The 21478-nt window shown below is 47.8% G+C and overlaps 1 protein-coding gene and 1 long non-coding RNA gene across 2 annotated transcripts in view; both read right to left on the reverse strand.

Annotated features, from left to right (window-relative positions):
* Window positions 1-10686, reverse strand: part of LOC131485880 (uncharacterized) — a 46871-nt gene extending 36185 nt beyond the window's left edge. Inside the window, exons 1-2 of the long non-coding RNA XR_009249052.1 lie at window positions 10571-10686; window positions 8121-8179 (exon numbers count right to left, since the gene is read on the reverse strand). This is a non-coding gene — a long non-coding RNA (uncharacterized LOC131485880). The remainder of the gene's footprint in view (window positions 1-8120; window positions 8180-10570) is intronic.
* A 3789-nt stretch (window positions 10687-14475) lies between these two features.
* Window positions 14476-21048, reverse strand: LOC131485878 (thyrotropin-releasing hormone receptor-like). Its single transcript, XM_058685847.1, is given in 3 exon segments — window positions 14476-17620; window positions 17623-17739; window positions 20133-21048. Coding segments are annotated over 3 exon segments (1101 nt in total). The 5' UTR covers window positions 20919-21048; the 3' UTR covers window positions 14476-17422.
* Between the last annotated feature and the right edge of the window lie 430 nt (window positions 21049-21478).

Genomic DNA, 21478 nt, shown 5'->3' on the forward strand with positions numbered 1-21478 from the left:
TTTTTGGTCATTATTCCCTCGAATATTTTTTTTTCTGGTCCTTCCTTTCTCCTCTCTTCCAGCTGCCCACGTACTCAGCCATGTGAAGTTGGTAAATCCTCTCACCTTTTTTTTTTTTTTTCTTTCCTCTCGAGGACTTCTATTAATGGATGGTGATCCTTCTCTTTTAGTCCTTCTATTCCAGCTTCTGAGTTCTTCAGCCCTTTTCCTCAAGTTCTCCAACCAGGATCTCCATGTTCCTGCTTTGTCTTTGCATAATTTTGCTATAAATGTGAACTATTAAGTTTATTTAAACCTTATACCTTCAAACCAATTATTTCTACTTTGTTCTTTTTAATTCTCACCTGATCCTGTCTTATGTTATAATGACCTTTATCTTTTAGAAAATATTACTCCTGTCTGTTTTAAACTATTCCTCGGTACCCATCCATTTTCACTTCAGTACCTCTCAAGATCTAGAATGAGGAAGATCACAGAAACCCATGCTAGCTCACCATCTTGGCACTGTAAAATTTTTTATATTTATTAATCTATGTAAAACTTTCTATGTTCTGCAGAAATGCTCAAAATGATTTTTTCCCCTAGCAATTAACCAATTTTAATTTAGGTTTCTTTATCACAAAAGCTAGAACTTCTAGCCCCACAGTCTGACAAAAAAGTTAACAGAGTAGGTCATCAAGATACTAGAAAATGATGTGCTGTGCATCATAAAACTTGAGTGTAGTGTGTGTTATCAGAATTTGGGACTCCCTCTCATTTTGAAGAACCTATGCCTAGAATTCATTTCAAAAAAATTTTACAAGGATGGATATATAAGATGTGCTTGGTGTTCTTTGAAGTAACAAAAATACAACTCAACCACCCAAGTAGAGCACTGGCCCAATCAATATTGACTCTGTCCTACAGTAAAATATATAAAATCTACATCATACGCCAGTAAAATTAAGAAGTCAGGTTTATATCTATTTATATAAAGACCCCCAATTTTATTGTTTAATGGAAAATAAAGTATAATCACTTTTACAAATTGCTGTATCTATATGCCAGAGCTATTTTAAAGGATCTTAATGAAAATTAACCTTTACTCCCCGCTAGAATTTCATGTGATTCTTTTTAGATTCTTTAAGCTTTGGTGATTTGGTATTTAAAATTTTTAACTACTTGCCTTTTTTTTTTTTTTTTTTTTAACATGGTCACCAATGTAAGTATTTCAAGTTTACAGAAATCTTTCACGGGCCACCTGTTGGTCGTTTAAATTCTTCTTCTACTTGGAGAATGGGTCTCTCCTTCCTCCTACCTCTCTGAAGTCCCCAGTCACTAAGCCGTTCCCTCCCCGTACCCCACTTACTAATGATCTTGATGTTTGTGGCAGTGCCTGAATTTTTTTTTTTTTTTTTTTTGCCTTTAATTTAAGTAATCTCTAAACCCCACGTGGGGCTCAAACCCATGACCCTATTTTTTTTTTTTTTAATGTTTATTTATTTTTGAGACAGAGAGAGACAGAGCACGAACGGGGGAGGGTCAGAGAGAGGGAGACACAGAATCTGAAACAGGCTCCAGGCTCCGAGCTGCCAGCACAGAGCCTGACGCGGGGCTCGAACTCACGGACCGCGAGATCATGACCTGAGCCGAAGTCGGCCGCTTAACCGACTGAGCCACCCAGGCGCCCCGGCAGTGCCTGAATTTAATTCGGCTTCCCTCCTATTGTTCTCCTGACAGCATGTCAGCCAGCACTGGCCAGTTATCATGCCCTTAGTGAATCTGTGACTAGCATCAGACCGAGCTGTCACCATGCAAAATATCAAAAGTTCTGTACCTTTGTCCAGCCTTATGACTGTGAGGGCTGCGGCATGGCGTTCAGCCACCTCTCCCATCTTACTGGACATCAGAGAATTCACACGGTACAGAAAGCCCACAAACCGGGCCAAAACGCAAAGGCCTTCAGACATCCCTCATCCTTTACAACGCTTCAAAGACTCTCTATTCTGGATAAGCACTTGGAGTGTAACCAGTGTGGAAAAACCTTTAACAGGACTTCCAAGTTTATTCAGCACCAGGATGCGCACAGCAGTCTGAAGCCCTACAAGTGTGGTGTGTGTCAAAAGGCCTTCAGGTTTCTCTCCTCCTTTAACGTTCACCACAGGCTTCACGTCGGCAAGAGACCAAACCTGATCCTCCACCAAAAACCTCATTCTCAAAAGAAACTCTTTGCCTGCAAGTCTTGTGGAAGGGCCTTTGACAGTTTCGCAGGGAAAATGCAGCACCAAAAAATTCACGTGAGAAAGCAATGCTACACGTGTAATTATTGCAAAAAGGACTTCAGCCCATACTCACAGTTTGTCCTCCATCAGAGAGTTCATACCGGAGAGAGACCCTACAAATGTAATGACTGCGACAAGTCCTACAAGAGCAGCTCCAATCTTAAAAAACATCAGAAAATTCATAGTGGAGAGAAGTCCTTTTCATGTGACAACTGTGAAAAGGCCTTTACGCAGCTCATCGATCTGCAGCGTCATCAACACGTTCACACTGGAGAGAAACAGTACATCTGTAGCAGTTGTAAAAAGACCTTTGTCCGTTTCTCAGACCTAACTCAACATCAAAGAAGTCATACTGGAGAGAGGCCATACAAGTGTAATGTTTGTGACAAAGCCTTTAAGTATCAGTCAAGCGTCATTAAACATCAGAAAACTCATTCTGAAGAGCGGCCCTTTACGTGTCCTGAATGCCAAAAGACCTTTCGCTTCTGCTCAGATTTTAACCGGCATAAAAACATTCATACCAAAGAAAAACTCTATAAATGTAGTGAATGTCAAAAGGTCTTTAACAATAACTCAAATCTTAACAAACACATGAAAATCCATACTGGAGAGAAACCTTTTGTATGTAACCAATGTGGAAAAGCTTTTAGCTTAAACTCCAAACTTACTCGACATCAGAAAACTCATGATAAAAAGAAACCCTGAACAGCTGTAAGAGGCAGAGAGGCCTTTCGAAAGCACTTACGTTTGGGTTCAATTCCCAATTCTAGCAAAAGAGGTCAATGTGGAAAAAGGTTTTTGCTCAAAGCCTTTTGTGTAAAACATCAGAGAAATAGAAATATGTGTATGTTGAAGAGACGGAGATGGGATTAGAAATGTACTCCATATATTGCATTGACTGGATTTTTTTTTTTTTTTTTTAAGCAAAAATGGCTGCACATGTTCACCAGAGACAGGAAATTGTAGAAGGCTGCTCCTATCATGAAAAGTAGGCTAGGAGGTGGCTGGAAGGGTGGAGCGAAAAGAACGCTGGTTTTGTTGCTTGTTCATAATCTATTTTCGCTGGATGAATAAAAAGCCTATTTTTAATGGAGCCAGCTCTCTAAAGATGTAAACTTCTGTAGGGAGATGATCCAACCTGAATCTAAGCATAACTAAGGGGGCAGGGGAGGGGAAAGCCTTCTCTCTGGAATTAGAACTATCAAAAAAGAAGACACTTTGCCAATGGACCATGAAAAAGGAAAAGCTGATCGTGATTTAAATTTGTTTTTTTAGTGTTGATTCATTTTTGGGAGACTGAGAGATCATGAGCAGGGGAGGGGCAGAGAGAGAGGGAGACCCAGAATTCAAAGCAGGCCCCAGGCTCTGAGTTGTCAGCACAGAGCCCAAAAGGGGGCTTGAACTCACAGACTGTGAGATCATGATCTGAGCTGAAGTCGGATGCTTAACAGACTGAGCCACCCGGGCACCCAAGCTGATCATGATTTGAAGGCTAAAAGGCTAAGAGTGGACATAAGAAATCTAAAGGTTGTTGGTTGGGGGTGTAATGGCTTCTCCCTCTAGTCAAAGCAGATATAACTCTGGAACATCCAGCCTCCCCGAGTAGTTACACACTGCTTCGATGTATCTAGAGAATCAAAAGAGATGGACGAATGGCAACAGTTCTAGTTAGATTCAAGACGCAGAGTATCTATTACTTGCCCTGTAATTTGAAGTAAGTTGATTTCCTGTATGCTTTAATGAATAAATACTAAGTCTTCTAGTTATGTGCTAACACGGATGTATGATGCTGAATCCATTCGGGCCTTGGGTCAGAGATCTAATTATACTTCCCTGAATCGGTCCCCATCATTACTGGTAGCAACTTCTCGCTGTTCAGCCAGCTGGGACAGGTGTGGCCTAACAAGTCTGTTTAACGACTGGCCTCGATCCACAGAAAGTGACCAGAAGACCGCATCCTGTTTCTTCTTTGTTATTCCCATGTCTTTCTGCTTTCCTAGATGTTACAGTGGCTGGCACAGAGCTAAATTGTGTAATCCCCAGACGTGGCCCCTCCTCGTCTTATTCCTTATGTGTTTATCTCTAAGAAAATTGTGTGTGTGTGCATATATATATGTGTGTGTATATACATGTGTGTGTGTGTATATATATATATATATATATGCACACACACGTGTGTATATGTATGTGTGATATATATATATGGCTTACCTTTATAAATAAGACCCCTTATAGTTTCATAGATTAAGTTATATATAAGCTGAAGATACAACTGAAATAAAATGTTTTGTTTTTTGCTCTTACAACTAAAATAAGTTTTTGAAATGAGTACAGAATCAGGGTACCTGGGTGGTTCAGTCCGTTAAGCGTCCAACTCTTGACTTTTGGGTCAGGGCGTGATCTTGTGGTTGTGCCATTGAGCCCCGTGTCAGGCTCCACGCTCAGTGTGGTCCCATGACCCCCTTCCAGAGTTTGATGAGTTTATTAGAGCAGCTCACAAAACCCAGGAAAAGTGTCCTTGCTGTTCACCAGTAGATTATTGCGTTTCTCGGTCTCCTCCCTCTGCCCCTCCCCTGCTCACTTGTTTTCTCCCTCTCTTAAAAAAAAAAAAATCATCCACACTTATCAATACAACTATAGAAATAGAAATGGTTATTGGGATAAAGAGAAAAAAATTTGTGCAGTGGACTCCTTACTCCTAAACTTGGTTCTCAAAATTCTAGGTTAGAGTTAAAATTAAACGAACTATTTCTCGTGCTTCAAATCCATTAACCTTTCCAACATGGCTCCTATCAGGATCAAACTGCTAATTCTAAAGTCTATAAGACAAGAAAGAGGGGCGCCTGGGTGGCTCAGTCGGTTAAGCGTCCGACTTCAGCTCAGGTCACGATCTCGCAGTTTGTGAGTTCGAGCCCCGCGTCGGGCTCTGGGCTGATGGCTCAGAGCCTGGAGCCTGCTTCCGATTCTGTGTCTCCCTCTCTCTCTGCCCCTCCCCTGTTCATGCTCTGTCTCTCTCTGTCCCAAAAATAAATAAACGTTAAAAAAAAAAAATTAAAAAAAAAAAAAAAGAAAGAAGCTTTAATAGAACAGAACATCTTCTGAAAAGTCTTGTCCTCCAAATTTGCCATCACTAAGCTCAACAGAAATTTCGATCTCAACAAAAATTCTCATGTACTTTTTGAGATCTGCCATGTCTCCTGGGGGCTATCACTAATTAGAAGCCATAATTCCTCAATTACAAGAAAAAGAAAAAAGTCCCCATGCAAAAGTTAGGCTATTCAAGACATTATAAAATGTCAGCACAAATTTTTGTTTTCTGCTTATTTCCAATCGAATTTTAATATTAAAATCACCTAAGATGTTTACATTGTTTCACTGGAGTTGTTGGTGTGATAAGTAATGGAGAGCAAAGTTATAAATGCTTATTTATGTTTTTGAAGTTTATCTATTTTGGGAGCGAGAGAAAGTGCAAGTTGGGGGGGGGGGGGCAGAGAGGGGAGAGCAAGATTCCCAAGCAGGTTCCACACTGGCAGCGCAGAGCCTGAGGCAGGGCTCGAACTCACGAACTGTGAGATCATGACCTGAGCTGAAGTCAGACGCTTAGCCAACTGAGCCATCCAGGTGTCCCTAAAGGCTTCTATTTAAACTTGAAATGTCATCTGAATACTAACCTAGGGTATACAACTAAATTTTTTTTTTGCTTTTAATCACGAAATTCTTACTTTGTTTTCGTTGTCACACATCTGAAGATATAATCTAACAGGATGTTTGTGGGTTGAGCTGAAGTCTTAACCTCCATGTGCAGAGACACTCTGTCCTCCTGTGTTTCTCCTCTACTCTCACGCAACGACCACACTAGCTGTGGGGGGGGGGGGGGGGGGCGGTTCCCACACCAAGCAATTCTGTGACCTGGGCCAGGTATCCTGCAGTGTAACTCAATTCCGATCCTATGTACTTGGAGACAGTGTCACATCCCACAGGTTAAGGGTTCGGTCCCACAAGACTGCCCACCCCCCCCCCCACGCCAATCATGAGACCAGGTCGTCATCTGTGTTGACCCTTCAGCTACAAATCAGAGGGTCTATGATCCCCTTCTCGAGTTTGATGAATTTGTTAGAGCAGCTCACAAAACCCAGGGCAAGTGTCCTTGCTGTTCACCAGTTTATTATAAAAAGACATAAAGGGTAAGGACGAACATCTTACCGGAAGAGATGTGTGGGACCTGCTATGCCAAGGGGCACAGGGCTTCCATGTCCGTCCTGGGGCCGCCACTCTCCCAGCATTGCCATCGTGGAAGGTCTCCGAAGCCCGTGCTATTGGCATTTTTGTTACAGAGGCTTCATCATGTAGGCACGATGGATCATGAACTCCACGTTTAGCCCCTCTCCCCTCTCTGGAGAATGGGGGTGGGCTGAAAATTTCAAGCTTCTAATCGTGGCTTGGTCCTTCTGGTGACTGTCTCCCATCCAGGAGCCCACCAAGAGTCACCCCGTTACAAGAAAAGACACCACAGTCAGCGATGAAACTCTAAGGGGTTTAGGAGCTCTGTGCCACGAACCAGGAGCAGAAATCGATATATGTATTTTCTATGATCTCACACCCTGCTACCTGCAAATGTGACCTTATTTAGAAATAGGACCTTTGCAGATAAAATCAAGATGAGGTCAAAATCGAATCGATGAGGTCCTTATGAGAGTCAACACAATATAACTGCTGTTGGATGAACGTTTTCCCTGTATTAAAGATTGAGTTATCGGGGCACCTGGGCGGCTCAGTTGGTCGAGTGTCCAAGTCTTGATCTTGGCTCAGGTCATCTCCTGGTTCGTGGGATCGAGTCACGAGTCAGGCTCTGCACTGACCGTGCAGAGCCTGCTGGGGATTCTCTCTCCCTCTCTGTCTGCCCCTCCCCCACGCATTCTCTTTCTCTCCCAAAATAAAATTTTTTAAATATTAAAAAATAATAAAGATCACATTATCTCTGAAGACAATTCAACTTCCGTAGAATGCAAAGTGGGAGTAAGTGCACAGCATACAATAATCAGCTGTACACATATAAGCAATGTTGGATATTTGCATGAAATCAGTGGCTCTTAGATGATTTTTAGGGAGGGGTCTAAAATAATTTAGAAATTACCAAGCTAGATTATATTATAATCTATATTATCGACTGTCAGAGGCAACAGATTCAATTAAGCATGGACTGGAAAACACCCACTGGGTGTGAAAATATTTGGGCTACTGCCAACTTTGACCAGATCCATGGGAGTGGTGGGAACAGATACAAGACTACATGAAGCGAGTTGAAATGAGACCGTCAAGTGAGGACGTTTTATCCACAGAACAGAACACTGCATTGTTCCCTCTAAGCCGGTTTCAAAGATAAAGCTGAAAGAAATAGTTATAGGGCACTATTCGGGGAACATGCAATCCATTATTCTAGTTTTTATCCCTGGATAAAAACTAGATCACAGGGAATCATCTGCATGGTGTCTATTCAGATGACAATGAATCGGTCCCCTCTAACGACGGAGAACGAAAGTCACAGAAAACCCACTGCCTTGGCAAGACTGGCCTGTGTCAGTTATTCAGAGACCATCTAAGAAAATGACAAGAAAGCCATTCAAATAGCCAGTGTAAAACCTAGCTCATATTATCTGGGCCTTTCTGGTACAACTTGAGTAAGTCCATAGGAACATATGATTTCTGTGTATTTATGCCAGCCTTTCCGGTGGTGATCTGATACTTGTCTCTGATGCTTTATTTTACATGTTTCTACTATTTGATCTGCATGTACAAATTACTATCAGCCTCCTCGAAATCCACTGTAAAATGTGGGAAGTAAAGCCCTAAACAACTTACCTTGGACTTGTTAATTTTCGGATGCTCTTGAGAAAGGGCCAAGAGTGGTGATACCAGAGCTGGGTAAGGAAGAACGAGGAATGGAATCGTGAGAGGTCTGGGTAACTCAGCGGCTTAGGATTACTTATCAAGAGAGTGGTCCTTTGACCAATCTGGCGACTGATTATCCACTTGTCCATTTACTTAAAAAAAATTTTTTTTTTTACTGTTTATTTTTGAGAGAGAAAGACAGAGTGTGAGTGGGTGAGGGAGAGGGAGAGGGAGACACAGAATTCGAAGCAGGCTCCAGGCTCTGAGCTGTCAGCACAGACATGGACGCGGGGCTCAAACTCACAAACCGTGAGATAAGACCTGAGCTGAAGTCAGATGCTTAACCGACGGAGCCACCCAAACGCCCCTCCACTTGCCTGTTTAAAATTCTGAAATGATCACAGAGAACTTTTCTTACCGAGTGAATATAAACCGTTGTTTTTTATGGAATTACCATCAATTTAAGCCTTTGAAAAAATCAAAAAGAACCTGTGTGCAATAACTGGAACAATAAAATTTAGGATATACAAAGTTTGGAACACTTTTCCAGCATTAAAAATACTAGGATTACAATACTTATTGGCACAGGAAATGTTGAAATGATGTCATTTACCTATTTTCCTAATATTTTTTAGCCGCTTGAGGGCAGAGAATCCAGAAGCTCAGAAAGGAGAGCAAGTGTTTTCAGATGTTTGCCTTTTTGTCTGGCCTCTCTTACATGAAGTTTCACAAGAGGAGCTTTTGCTGAGAAACTTGCTTTAACCTAAATGTGGGAGACGATAGAGCCCTGACCTGGAAATCGAGACACGGATTCAGTTCTTGGCTGTTACCAGCAAACTGTGTAACTGGATATTTACTTTCTGAGTTCTAATTATAAGATAAGGCAGAGTGGGGTGCCTGGGCGGCTCAGTCATTTGAGCATCTGGCTCTTGATTTCGGCTCGGGTCAGGATCTCACGGTTTCGTGAGTTCAAGCCCCACGTGGGCTTTGCGCTGATGGCGTGGAGCCTGCTTGGGATTCTCCCCATTTCTCTGCCCCTGCCCCACCTGCATTCTCTGTATCTCTCAAAGTAAATAAATAAATAAGCTTAAAAAAAAATAAGGCAAAGTTACAGAGTTTTAGAAACCTTCTCTTTACCTCCACTGCGATTCTATAAGGGGGCCATTCAATGAATCCCAAGGGTGGTGGTAAATATGGTCTGAGCAGCTCAGAATAAACAGAGAGCGGAGGGTACAGGGAATGACACATATGTGCTTGGGAAGTGATGAGAAACCATTTCCTTGGCTATAGCTGGTCCCTATTCCTTCCTTTTCCTCAACCCATAGCCCCCAAATCCTTCAGGAAAGTGTCTTTTCGTATTAGATTCTCATCCTGCCCATTCCCTTCAATTGCAGCTCCCATCGTTCTTTTGAAAGTTGAACTGAAGTTTTGCTGAGCTGCAATTACGGTGTTATCGCCCAGACTTTGCTCACACCAGAGGGGAAAATTCTGGCCAGTAACTTGAGCACGTTCCTTTCCAGGATTCTTCTGCCTCCACACTGAAACTCTAGGGAGAGGTTTCAGTTCAGGAATGTGTTCTTCCCGTCGTGATTTCTGTTCCCGAGGCCTGCTGCTTCCTACTTCACTGGCCTGGTTTTGTTTCAGCCTGGGCCTTGGAGCCACATTTCCAGCAGCTGGAACTTACACTTGGGAGTCCCAAGGGTCAAGTGCCTGGTGGGCTGGACCTGTGCCCATTTTACAGGTGAGGAAACAGGATTGGTCTAAATAACACGCCCAGGGATGCGGTGCTGTTTTGTGACAGGACCTGACCTGAACCCAAACATCAGGCTCTTAAAATCTTATGCAATGCTGCCAACATCTCCGCCCGCACCCTCTAGTCCCTCCTCACTGAACTCTGGTCCAGTCAATTCTGCACCCTGGCCATTCCCTTCAACCGTAGCTCGCATCTTTATCCCAACAGATCGTTAGTGTAAAACAACTAACCTAACAATAACAGTTAGGTTATTTATTTCTCATAATGATTATGTGTTCCCTTCCCTGCTGCCCTCTAGCCCGACAGCCTGCAAAGCCAAGGGCATCAGAGAAACTTCTGGAATCAGGCTTTAGTCACTTGGATGCACAAACCTTCCACCCTCACAGAGCACCTTCTTCAGGCAAAGAAGGGCTGCAGGGAGCGCCCACCCTGAGGCCTGCGGGTCAGGGGCTCAGCCAGGCTCTCGCCGCCCGTCTCCTGGACCACTGGAAACCCGCTTCGGGGCCTCCCTGCCGAGGGAGGCGGGGGGGGGGGGGGGGGGGGGAAGGGGGGGGGAGGAAGGGCGCGTCCCCCCTCGTCGGACCGAGGTCAGCCCCGCCCCTCCTTCTCTGCGACCCCCGTGGGTCCGGAGGCCCCCGCCAGCCCTTCCCACAGCTCCCCGGTGCACCTGCTTCGCTTCCACTTCGCACCAAGTACAGCGAACAGCGGAACCCGAGCAGCTCGGAGCCGGCACGACCCGCCCCCGGAAGGACCTGGAGAACCGGAAGGAGCGCCCAGGTAGAGCACCAGGATCTGTACATGCGCAGAAGAAGCCTCCGGGCGGCCCTTCCCAGGCTTACCTAAGGGGCGATTGTCGGCTTCCGAACTACAGTCCCCATAAGGCACCGCGGCCCCGCCCCGCGCGCGCCCCCCACCCTCCACCCCCCCTCCTCCCCCGCTGAAGGATTTCTCCAGGAAGGTCGACTTTGATTACCGGGCTTGGCTGATCGCTTATTAACTATTAATACAAGGAGAAACGTTGCTTATTAACTTCGTCGAAGACTATAGCTGAGAAGCGAAGATTACAGCCTCGGAAATGTCCACCCAAACGTGAATGATTCCAAAATCTTTATCTTCCTCCTAAACTTTTCTTCTTCTTTAAGCCGTTTATCTTATTCTTTCTACTGTTTTTCCCACCGAGCATCAGAAAAAAACACACGGGAATGACCCTACGAACATTCTAAATGTGATAACTTCTTTATAGGGGAGCAATCAGAAGACTGTAGCCGTACAGTGAAGCCTTCACCTACTTTGGTGGATCCATACAAATATTTTGAATGTGTGAAAGCGTGGTAGAATTCAAACATCTATCCAGGAATTCACGCTGAAAGAAAATCTATGGGAGTGTAGTAATAATAATAATAATAATAATAATAATAATAATGAAAAGTATGGTATACTCTTAAATACAACAGTAGGCAAACAAATATAAAAAGCATAACTTTATCTTTTACATATACACTTTTGGATAAAGATATGCACATTTAAGTAGGTATTAACTTAGATAACATTTAGAAAGATATGCTCCCGGGGCGCCTGGGTGGCTCAGTCGGTTAAGCCTCCGACTTCAGCTCAGGTCACGATCTCACGGTCCGTGAGTTCGAGCCCCGCATCGGGCTCTGGGCTGATGGCTCAGAGCCTGGAGCCTGCTTCCGATTCTGTGTTTCCCTCTCTCTCTGCCCCTCCCCCGTTCATGCTCTGTCTCTCTCTGTCTCAAAAATAAATAAACGTTAAAAAAAAAAAAAAAAAAAAAAAAGAAAGATATGCTCCCAAATTAACAACGGTAATCCACAGGAGATGAGATTATTTAGGAGGAAGAGGGACTTTCCCTTGTGCATCTACATAATTTTTCTATGCAGAAGTAAAATGGATGATATTTCCATTCTATGTATGAAAGATACACAAAATGAAAGAGAAATATCAAGGCATCCTTGGCCTATTAATTTGAATTTCAAATGTGTATCTCTGTGTAAAGACAGAAAATAGAATAAACACACACACAAACTCTCATGGACATAAGTACTGGAAATGAAAATATTAAATGTTCATCACTTATAGGTACGGGTTTATAGGGAATTTTTAAAATTCTTATTTATTTAATGTGTATTTATTTTTGAGAGAGCGAGAGAGCAGGGGAAGGGTAGAGAGAGCGGGGGACACAGGATCTGAGCTGTCAGCACAGAGCCTGAAGCAGGGCTTGAACTCACGAGCTGCGAGATCATGACCTGAGCCAAAGTCAGATGCTCAACTGACTGAGCCACCCGGGCGCCCCGGGAAATTTTATTTTTGATGTTAAGGGGCTTTCTTTCCAAAAACGTCCTTAACGTCTCAGTACCTTCTGTCTGTCCTCAAGCCATTCTTTCTGCCATCTCACCATCTGTATTAGTGTGCTAAAGAGTGTGTAAAAAGGTGTCACCACAGGGTGGCTTAAACAACAGAAATTCATCATCTCATGGTTCTGGAGGCGGGAAGTGTGAAATCGAGGTGTGGGCAGGGGTGGTTTGTGCTGAGCGCTGTGAGGGAGATCTGTTCCTTGCCCGTCTCCTCGCTTTGTGTAGCCTCAGGCGTCCCTTGTCTTGTAGGTGGTATTCTTCCGTGTTTTCATATGATCTCCCCCCTGCACGCGTCTGTCTCCAAATTCTCCCGCCCCCTTTTCTGTAAGGATACAGTCATATTAGGTTAAGGTTCACCCAAATGACCTCATCTTCACTTGATGATCTGCAAAGACCCTATTTCCAAATAAGGTCATACTGACAGATACTGGGGGTAAACTTCAACATCCTTTTGGGGGATAGAATGACCATCCAGCAATTTTCCTGATAGCTGTAGTAGAATGAAATGAAATATGGCCTCATATTTGTTTTGATATGCGTATGGGCATCTCTCCTCAGAGGTATTTGGGCAATACAACGTAAGTAGGTCTTGGAAGGGTAGAAAGCCACGCACTGAATCTCCAGCAGAGTTAGTGGAATTCGGGCCGATGCTGGCATATAGGTGGTGCTCCAGCTATCAAACGTTTGCTGAGTGCATGGTTTCCAAAAGAGAGAAGATACTGCAAGAAGGAAGAGGAAAATAGGGAAAGTGATGAGAGGGGATATGGTCTGAGTTCTATAGCTTGCTGGGTCCCCAACTCTGGGGCTCAGTCTGGCCAGCACAACACTCAGGGACTGGTCTCTAGAACGTCTGAGTTAGGACAGTGAGTCTAGGGGGAGGAAGAGACAGGTAGGGGAGTGGAGCCAAGGGATCAGGAGGGAAGCTGAGAGATTGGGAAGGTAGAGAAAGGGAGAGGAGAGAAAGCCAGAAAGTGGGAGGGAGGGAGGGAGGCTGGGAAAGAGGAAGAAAAGACATCAAAAGGGAGGCCTGCAAAGCAGATATTGGATAATGCTGTTTCCTCGAAGGCCACCAGGTGACAGTATTCGCAAGGACCAGCTGTCATTGACTACCAGGATGACAGGCTCCTTACTGATGTTAACCTAGTCAACTCATCTGTGGCTGATATCTGTTGGTGTTTTTGGTTCCTCCTCACATCCATGCTGCCTTTTTCTGATAACATCAGTTCAATTTTGCTCGGGGGAACTACCACACTTCTGTTAAGGTCTGACATATATATATATATATATGTATGTATATATATATATATATATATATATATGCTTGCATAGGCACACTGCACAACTCCAGAGGATTCATCCATTTATTTATTAAAAAAATGTTTAATGTTTATTATTATTGAGAGGGGGAGGGGAGGGCCAGAGAGAGACACACACACAGAATCCAAAGCAGACTCCAGGCTCTGAGCTGTCAGCACAGAGCCTGACACAGGGCTCAAACTCACGAGCCGTGAGATCATGACCGGAACTGAAGTCGGACACTTAACTGACTGAGCCACCCAGGCGCCCTGGATTCATCCATTTACATTGCTGAGTGGTATCTTCTGGAATTGAGCAGTGCCAGACCTATACAACTGTCAATGGCAGTCACTGAATTGTGGTCTAGTAAGTTGCCCATCCTACTCCTGGCCTAGGCGGAACTGAGTCATTCTGATATGGATGCCTTGAAGCAACTGCCCATTAATTCCTATTATGTAGGTCTCTAGAGTTAACCTAGTTCTGGTTCTTTCCAACTCCAACAAATTCCTTTTTAATGCAGTTATTCAGAGATACTCTCTGTTGCCAACAAAGAATCTCAAGAAGTCGCAATCTACACCTCAAACCTTCCTCAAACCGGAAGCCAAATCACAGCAAAGCATCTTGAGTATTAAGATTCAGCTAGTCTTTATTCATTATCCATCATTTCTTCATCCAACAAATATTTCTGGATACCTGCTACGTGCCAGGCACTGTTCTAGGCTCAGAAGCAACAGTGAAGAAAACAGACATGGCCCCTGCCTTCATGGAATCTGTCTATTCAGAAACGGGTGAGGGAGACCACAATATTTATTAGCCACAGCTAGCTATAGCATTTCAAATAGCTGTATAATTCCGAATTGCGAGGAGCTTTGGGAGGGAAAAGGATGGAAGGCCATGTGGAAGGTAGTTTTAAGTAGATAGCATTTATTTTAGGCTCACTAAGGGCAAGCACTTTCTATGTCCCATAGCAATCACCAGCACAATACTGCAGATTAAATACTACTGGGGGCCTTATTTCACAGGTGTGATCGCCAAGCCTACATTAAGTAGAAATAGATATCATTAATAATGTATAAATATACATAGGATTTTCCCAGGGGCCTTCAAAACTAAAACTGGGGCCGTCCTGGGCGAACGTGGACAAGGTGTCATTCTCCTCAGTAACTTGGCTAAGGTCACACTTCAGGGAGTGGTGGGGTGAATACTCCCTCCAGCTTTAGTTTGACCCCGAAGCTCACGTACGTAGTGACCACCCCGCGGGTGCCCTCGGATGTGCACAGTCCATGGAGAAATGGAGATGAGCAGGAGAGGCTGAAGGCAGGTCGGCGAGGAGGCTGGGGTCCAGGAAGAGATGGGAGTTGAGATGATCGGAAACTGACAACCATCAGTAACCGTTTGGATATGCAGGGAGGAAGGGGGCAGAAGTGGGTTGACTCCAGGGTTTTGGCTCAGGAGTGGGGTGGAAGCGATCCGGGTAGAAGAGGGTGATTCAGATTGGCTCTAGTGGGTATGCCACCCAGGTAGAAATGCTAGGACACGGTTGGAGAAGAATCTCGGAATTAGGGAATCCCCTTGGCTTAGCTTGTCAGAGCCCAGAGAAGAGTTAGAGGTTAATGCCTCAGGATCAGTCAGGAAATCTGGTTGCAAGCAACAGACATTGACTCAGATCAGCAAAGAGGGGGACTTTTTAATGAGGGTGTCAGGAGGCTCATAGAACCAAGTCAGAATACGGTGAGAAATAGGGTAGGCTGAGTGGCAGGAATCAACTACCTCTGGTGGGGATGCCACTGCCACCACTGCCCCAGGCCTTGGCTGTCACGCTGCTGAGGCTGCCTCCACCGCCACTGAATAATGGACACCACTGTTACTGTTGCCACGTTGTAAATAAAATGCTCTCCCCGTGCATTTGTGTCAGTTGCTGAAGATTCCAATCCCGGGCGTCTGATTAGCTGAACCCAAGTCACATGGCTCACGGCCACGTGCCAGGGGTGAAGAAAGCAAGTGTGTGGCTTTTGAGGTTTTCATAGCGGGAGCGAGTGCCCTGCTTCCTAAGCAAGATTTACATGTGGGTGACTTCCCATGTACAGAAAGGATGTTCAGAAGTCAAAGAACCAAAGCGAATGGATGCTAATAAAATGCCTAATACCGCTTCTGTGGCCGCCGTGTGCACCCATGCGGTCGTGTAGGGGATGTTCAAAGAAAAATCCTGCCAGGTACAGAGTCGTCCGAAAGTGGCTCCCAAAAGTTCTCGCGGGGTTGCCTGGGCACCGAGCCAGCTGGGTCAATGAGGAGGAGTGCCTCCTTCTTAGCTCCCCTGAGACCAGGGGTCCTTTCCTCCGCAGGAGAGACTGTACCTTCCCCAGTGTCCCCCAAAACAGGTGCGGTCCCCAGACAACGGTAAACCACAGGCAACCTCAATCCCTTCTGCCTGGTGCCCAGTTTGTCGCTTCCCTTCATTGATGAGGCTGCTTTCACATGCTCGCCCACAAGAAGGGACAGTGATAGGTGCGGGGTCCTTCCCCCAGAACACAATCACTTACACTGAGAATCCAGTAAATCATTGTGCCCTCACTCATTCCTGTGGGGTAGCGGTAGGATGGGGGGGACCTGTGCATTTTCTTCTCTCCCTGACCCTCGACTTGAACTTTACTCCCTACACGGTAAATCTTGGCCTAACCTGTTCTATGAGATGTCTTTGAGTTTTTCCTGAGCCTGATGAGTGAGGACCCCAAAGGGACCACCTTACCCTAACAATGCTTTGCCAAGGTCCTAGAAACCCCCTGTCCTCCCTGCCCTAATTATCATATCTGCCCTATCTTCCTACCTGTCGATGCTATCTTCTTTGTGCTGCAACCTTTGGCACCCTAAACCCTTTCTAGAGGAAAACCTTTCAAGAACTTCCCATCCACACCGAAGTTTCAGGGACTCAGTTAACTCCTCATGCGTGTATCTGGGGAACACAATCCTCAACAACTTCAAATAAGTACCCACGGTGGCTTGGTGGCACCTATAGAGAAAAAAATACAAGTAGATTTGGTGGGGGCAGGGGAGGGAACGTCCCATATTCCCTTAAATGAAGTCCTGGAGCCCCTGCCTGTGGTAAGGCTGGTTCTAGAAGTCCTTCCCTGTCCTCCTTCCCTGCACTACCAGGCTGGGTGGTCCTAGAAGCCTGGACCCAGGCCACAGACCAGAGGGCTCAGGCCCAGTTGAAACAAGACAGATGTCTCCAGCACCCACTTGGCTGCCTCCTTGGGCACATCAGCCAGGACTCCAGTGCCAGGATGGACATGTCCTTCCTCCCTCCCTGTTAGACTGGGAGCTCCCGAGAGCAGGGGCCTTCCTGGCATCCTCCCCGTAGTATCTGTAATGCCCAGCAGGCTGCCCTGTGTGGAGCAGGTCCCCGACAAAGTCACACGTCACCTTTCAGAGGGAGGCAGCGTCTGGGGTTTATCCTTGGGTGGGGGAAGGCTCTCTGAATTTTCAGGAAGAGGGCCCACAGATTCCCAAGAGATCCCCGGTAATAGCTCCTACCCTACTCAGTCTCTGCAAATGTTGACCCACCCAGGCTGCCTCTAGGCCCTCGAGTGCCTTTGTGTAAATTATAAAAAGGTGCCTCCCACTTAGATTTGTCTATTTATTAAACTGGGAAATTGTTTTACTAAATATACAAATCTAGGCTGTGATGTGAACGGTGACCCCTAGGGTTGTAAAGTGCACAACCTGCGCACCTCTGCTAAACAGCCCTGGACGCCACTCCCTCCTCCACCGCTCCCTCCTCGGTAGAAATAAAGTAGTGGGCCTTGCCCTCAGGGGCCAGGATCCTGTCTGCACATCATGTTCCCTGGTTCCCTCTAAGAGCCCAGTCTGATCGGGGGACAGTCTTTGATGACACTGTAGTACACAGGGGTGGCCTCCTGGGGCGGGAGCTTGGGCCGGGCCAGCTGGCACTGAAATAGTCCCCGGAAGGCCTCCCGGAAGCGCTGGGACATAAGAGCGTAGATGACGGGGTTGACCGCGCTGTTCAGGTAGATGCAAAGCCGGCAGAGGAGAGAAGGAAGCCAAGGTTGAGGTAGGGCGGGCTCAGGAAGGAATTCACCACCACCAGGGTGCGGTAGGGCAGCCACAGCAGAGCAAAAACCACCACCACCACAGCCAGCATCTTGGTGACCTGCCAGGTAGGACAGGAAAAAAAGGGACACGTGGGTGCCAAGGGAGAATCCCAAGTTCCAGGCCTCTCCGCAGGGTTGCAAGAGGAGAAAGCGCAAAGAACAACCGGGCCTTTGCCAAACTGTGCCCTCGTGCCTCGCCCCCCGCCTCCCCACCACTTCAATTCCATTCCCAGCTGGGAAACTGCTGTGCACCCCTGCAGGCCCCGCTCGAGTCCTTTTCGCTGGGGAGCCACCACCCCAATCCACCCCCAAAGCCCTTGGATGGGCCAGCATCTTCACTGGCAGCAGATTCATGAATCCACTGCTGTCATCACAGGTGAGGATTAGAGGAGTGAACCCAGGTAAGGAACACAGAATAGTGCCGGGAAGGCGATAAATGCCCTGTGGCTGACTGCTGCCGTGGACATAGCCTCTGTTCCTTCCGGTACAAGTGCATGGGGTTCAGAGCCAGGCACAGCTGGGCTTAAGCTTGCTTCTCAGAGCCCAGGAATGTAGTCCCCATAAGCGACCTCTCCAACGAGACCTGGCCCTGACTAAATCAGTAGACTTCAGGGCTGTGATAGTCCCCAGGAACCCAAAATCTCAGGAATTCCCTAGACAGTCTCGGCTCCTGGTTTTACCAGATTCAGATTTAATTCTACTCCATTTCAGGTTCATTTAGGTGATGATACACGCTGGATGCCCGTGTGTGTGGGCTTTGGAGCCAGGCTGCCCGGGTTCAAATCTTGGTTCTAGCACTTACCATTTCTGTACCCAGGGACTGCCCCTCTGTGGCTCAGTTTCCTCGTCTGTCAAACAGTCTGTACACCTTGGAGTTGTTACCAAAAACTCAATAGGCTAAGTTGTGTGAAGTGCCTGGCACATAGCAAGTCCCCAATAATTGGGGATGTATATAGTAATATAATATAGTTATTATTATCAGCAATAGTATTCCCCACCCTGTTCTCCCAGACATTCTGCTTTCATGGGAGGCACCTTCCCTCTTGCTGTCGTAGGTGGCATTCTGCAAGGGCTCTCTTGGGCATCCAAGGATGCTCAGTCCTTAAAGCCCACTGTCAAAAAAGACATTCATGTGCCAACAACAGGGTAATAACAGGTACCCTATATTGAACACTTACTAGGTGCCAGATGTGGAACATTCACTACTATAATTCTAATAATTTTACAGGGTTGAAAATCAAGGCTTAGAGAAGTTCGGTGACTTACCCAAGGCCACGCGGCAAGATGTTAACAAAGCTGGGGGCTATTTGTACCAGCAAAAGTTTCATCTAAAGCGTAGGCCATCGGGGAGCTTGAGCCCAGCCCTTTCAGGCTGAGCAGGAAAGTAGTAAATGGAGAAGTAGATGAGTGGGGGGGAGGGAAGGAGAGGCGTCTGTCTGGAGCCTCAGGTCATGATGGGTCTACAGCCAGAGCTAAAGGTCCACACCAGTTTAGCCTGTGTCCTGCCCGCCTTTCCTCTAAAGACCACCGTGTTTGAGGTGGCTGTAAGAGCCCCCCACAGTGCACCCATCCCGAGGGGTGGTGGGGGGGAGGCAGGGAGAGGACATGGATGGTCCTCCAGGGCTCAGGAGTGACTCAGCAGGGTGAGGTAGCCTCCCCCCTCCTCCTCAAGCCGAGGGTGTGGGCGGAAGGCTGAGGATTAAGACGAGTTGGGCTTGGGAGCCCTCCTCCCACCTGCAGTCCTTGAATACCCTTGGGAGGCCACACTGCTGGAGTATGGGTGGAGGACATAAGGAGCCTGATCACTTGGGTTCTCACCTCAGGTGCCTCCAGGTGTCACCTCACTCCCTTGTCCCCTCTGAGCCTGTTTCCTTATCTATAGCAATGGGTGTTAAGCCTCCCAAACAAGGGGTAATGTCAGGAATGATCACAGAACCAGGCACACAGCAGGTGCTCCATAAGTGCTGGGTCTCTGCTGACCTCACCCCAATCCATCCCCATCTGGTCTGTCTGGCTCCCCGAGGCCATCCAGGCAGCTCTGGTGTTAGCTGTGGCGTGGACTCGGGAAAGTCACTTCCCCTGTCTGAGTCTCCGTCTCCCCATCATCAGGAGAATACCACCGTGGGGGCCAGCCACTGGTTGTGCACGTTGAATAATAGCCAGCACTGATTGAACATTTGCTTTGTGATGTGGCTTCAAATGGGCTCCAGGCTTCACATGGTTCATCCCATTTCTCGGGACACCCCAATGGGGTCGGCGCTGTCATCACCCCATATGACAGAAGAGGAAAGTGAGGCTCAGAAAGGAAGAAGTGAGAGCTTCAAAAGCAAGCCTAGTAAGTGGCACGGCAGGGGTTTATACTTGAGGAGTTTGACTCCAAAAGGGCCCAAGCTCCCATCCATTCCATCTGCTGGCTCAGTCCAAGGGATTCCAGGAAGACGGAGGTCCCCACCTGCTTCCGGGAGTTGAGGGCGCCTTTCTTGCCCCTGCAGGAGAAGCGCTGGTGGCCCGCGGGGCTGCCCTGGTGCGCAGAGCCCCAGTGCCCCGGGTGCGCAGGAGGCAGGGGCCGCGCGGAGAGGACGTGCGCTATGAGCACGTAGAACACGGTGGCCAGGCCCAGGGGCAGCGCATAGAAGAGCGCGAAGTCCAGGAAGCACACGGGCAGGTAGAGAGAGCGCGACACGCGGTAGCCGCACTGCACCTGCACGCCGTCGGCGTACGCGGTCTCGCGTGTGTCCACCAGGAAGAGCCAGAGCACGCAGTAGGCGCTGGTGCCCAGCCACACCAAAGCCGCGATGCGCTTGGCCCGCGCCACGGTGCGCAGAGTTTGGGCGCGCAGCGGGTGGCAGATGGCGAGGTAGCGCTCCACCGTGAACGCGGCGATGGAGCCCGTGGACGTGTTGATGCCCACGTCCTGCAGGTAGGTGATGCCCAGGCAGCCTGCGTGGCCGAAGACCCAAACGCGGGCGGACGCCGCCTCGGCGACGGTGGGCACTCAGGCCGCCAGGAGCACCAGCAGGTCCGCCGCGGCCAGGCTCACCAAGTAACAGTTGGTGGGCGTGACCATGTGACGGCCCCAGAGTACCACCAGGACCACCATGGCGTTGCCGGCCACACCCATGGCGCATACGAGAGGCACCAGGGTCAAGATCACCGCTTGTACAGCCGGCGGAGGCTGGGGCAAGGCGCCCAGGCTCGACGCGTTCGCGCGCTCAGGGTGCTCGGTGTGGTCCTCCATGCGCGCGGGTCCGCCCTGCACCCCGAAGGCAGTGGCGAGTTGGGGGGAACACCCCGGCTGCAACGGTGCCCTCCGGCGATCTGGAGGCGCTCTCCTAGCGGCAAGTTGGGGGTCCGGCAGCTGTCTCCGGCCCAACTGTCGCCGCTCAGGAAGCTGAGGACTCCGAGGAATGAGGAGCAGGAACGTGGAGCTAGGCGCGTGCCGCTCAGTTTCCAAGACGACTTTTAAGCCTGAACTGGCGCGATCTTTCCCGGGGTGAGGTTTGCTGCAGGGGCGCTTCGCAGACTAGCGTGGCGCTCCAGGAGGGCACTGGGCGCCCAGACGCCGCCTCCCACAGGACCGAGTGCGGCAGCCCTCTCGGGTCTTCCCTCCGCTCTCTAGGTTCGCGGGTCTCAGGACTCCGATCTGGGGTGTCCCGTCAACGAGGCGCGGTGTGTGGTGTTGGGTCTCCGCCTCGCTGGACTTTCTCTTGGCTCGGCTTTCCGCCACCACCCCGCGTCGGCTCTCTCCACGGATACCGCTGGGCTGATGCTGGTTGACCGAGCTCAGCACCCGTTCTT

Source organism: Neofelis nebulosa, chromosome 9 (assembly GCF_028018385.1).
Source record: "Neofelis nebulosa isolate mNeoNeb1 chromosome 9, mNeoNeb1.pri, whole genome shotgun sequence".
Classification (NCBI taxonomy): Eukaryota; Metazoa; Chordata; class Mammalia; order Carnivora; family Felidae; genus Neofelis; species Neofelis nebulosa.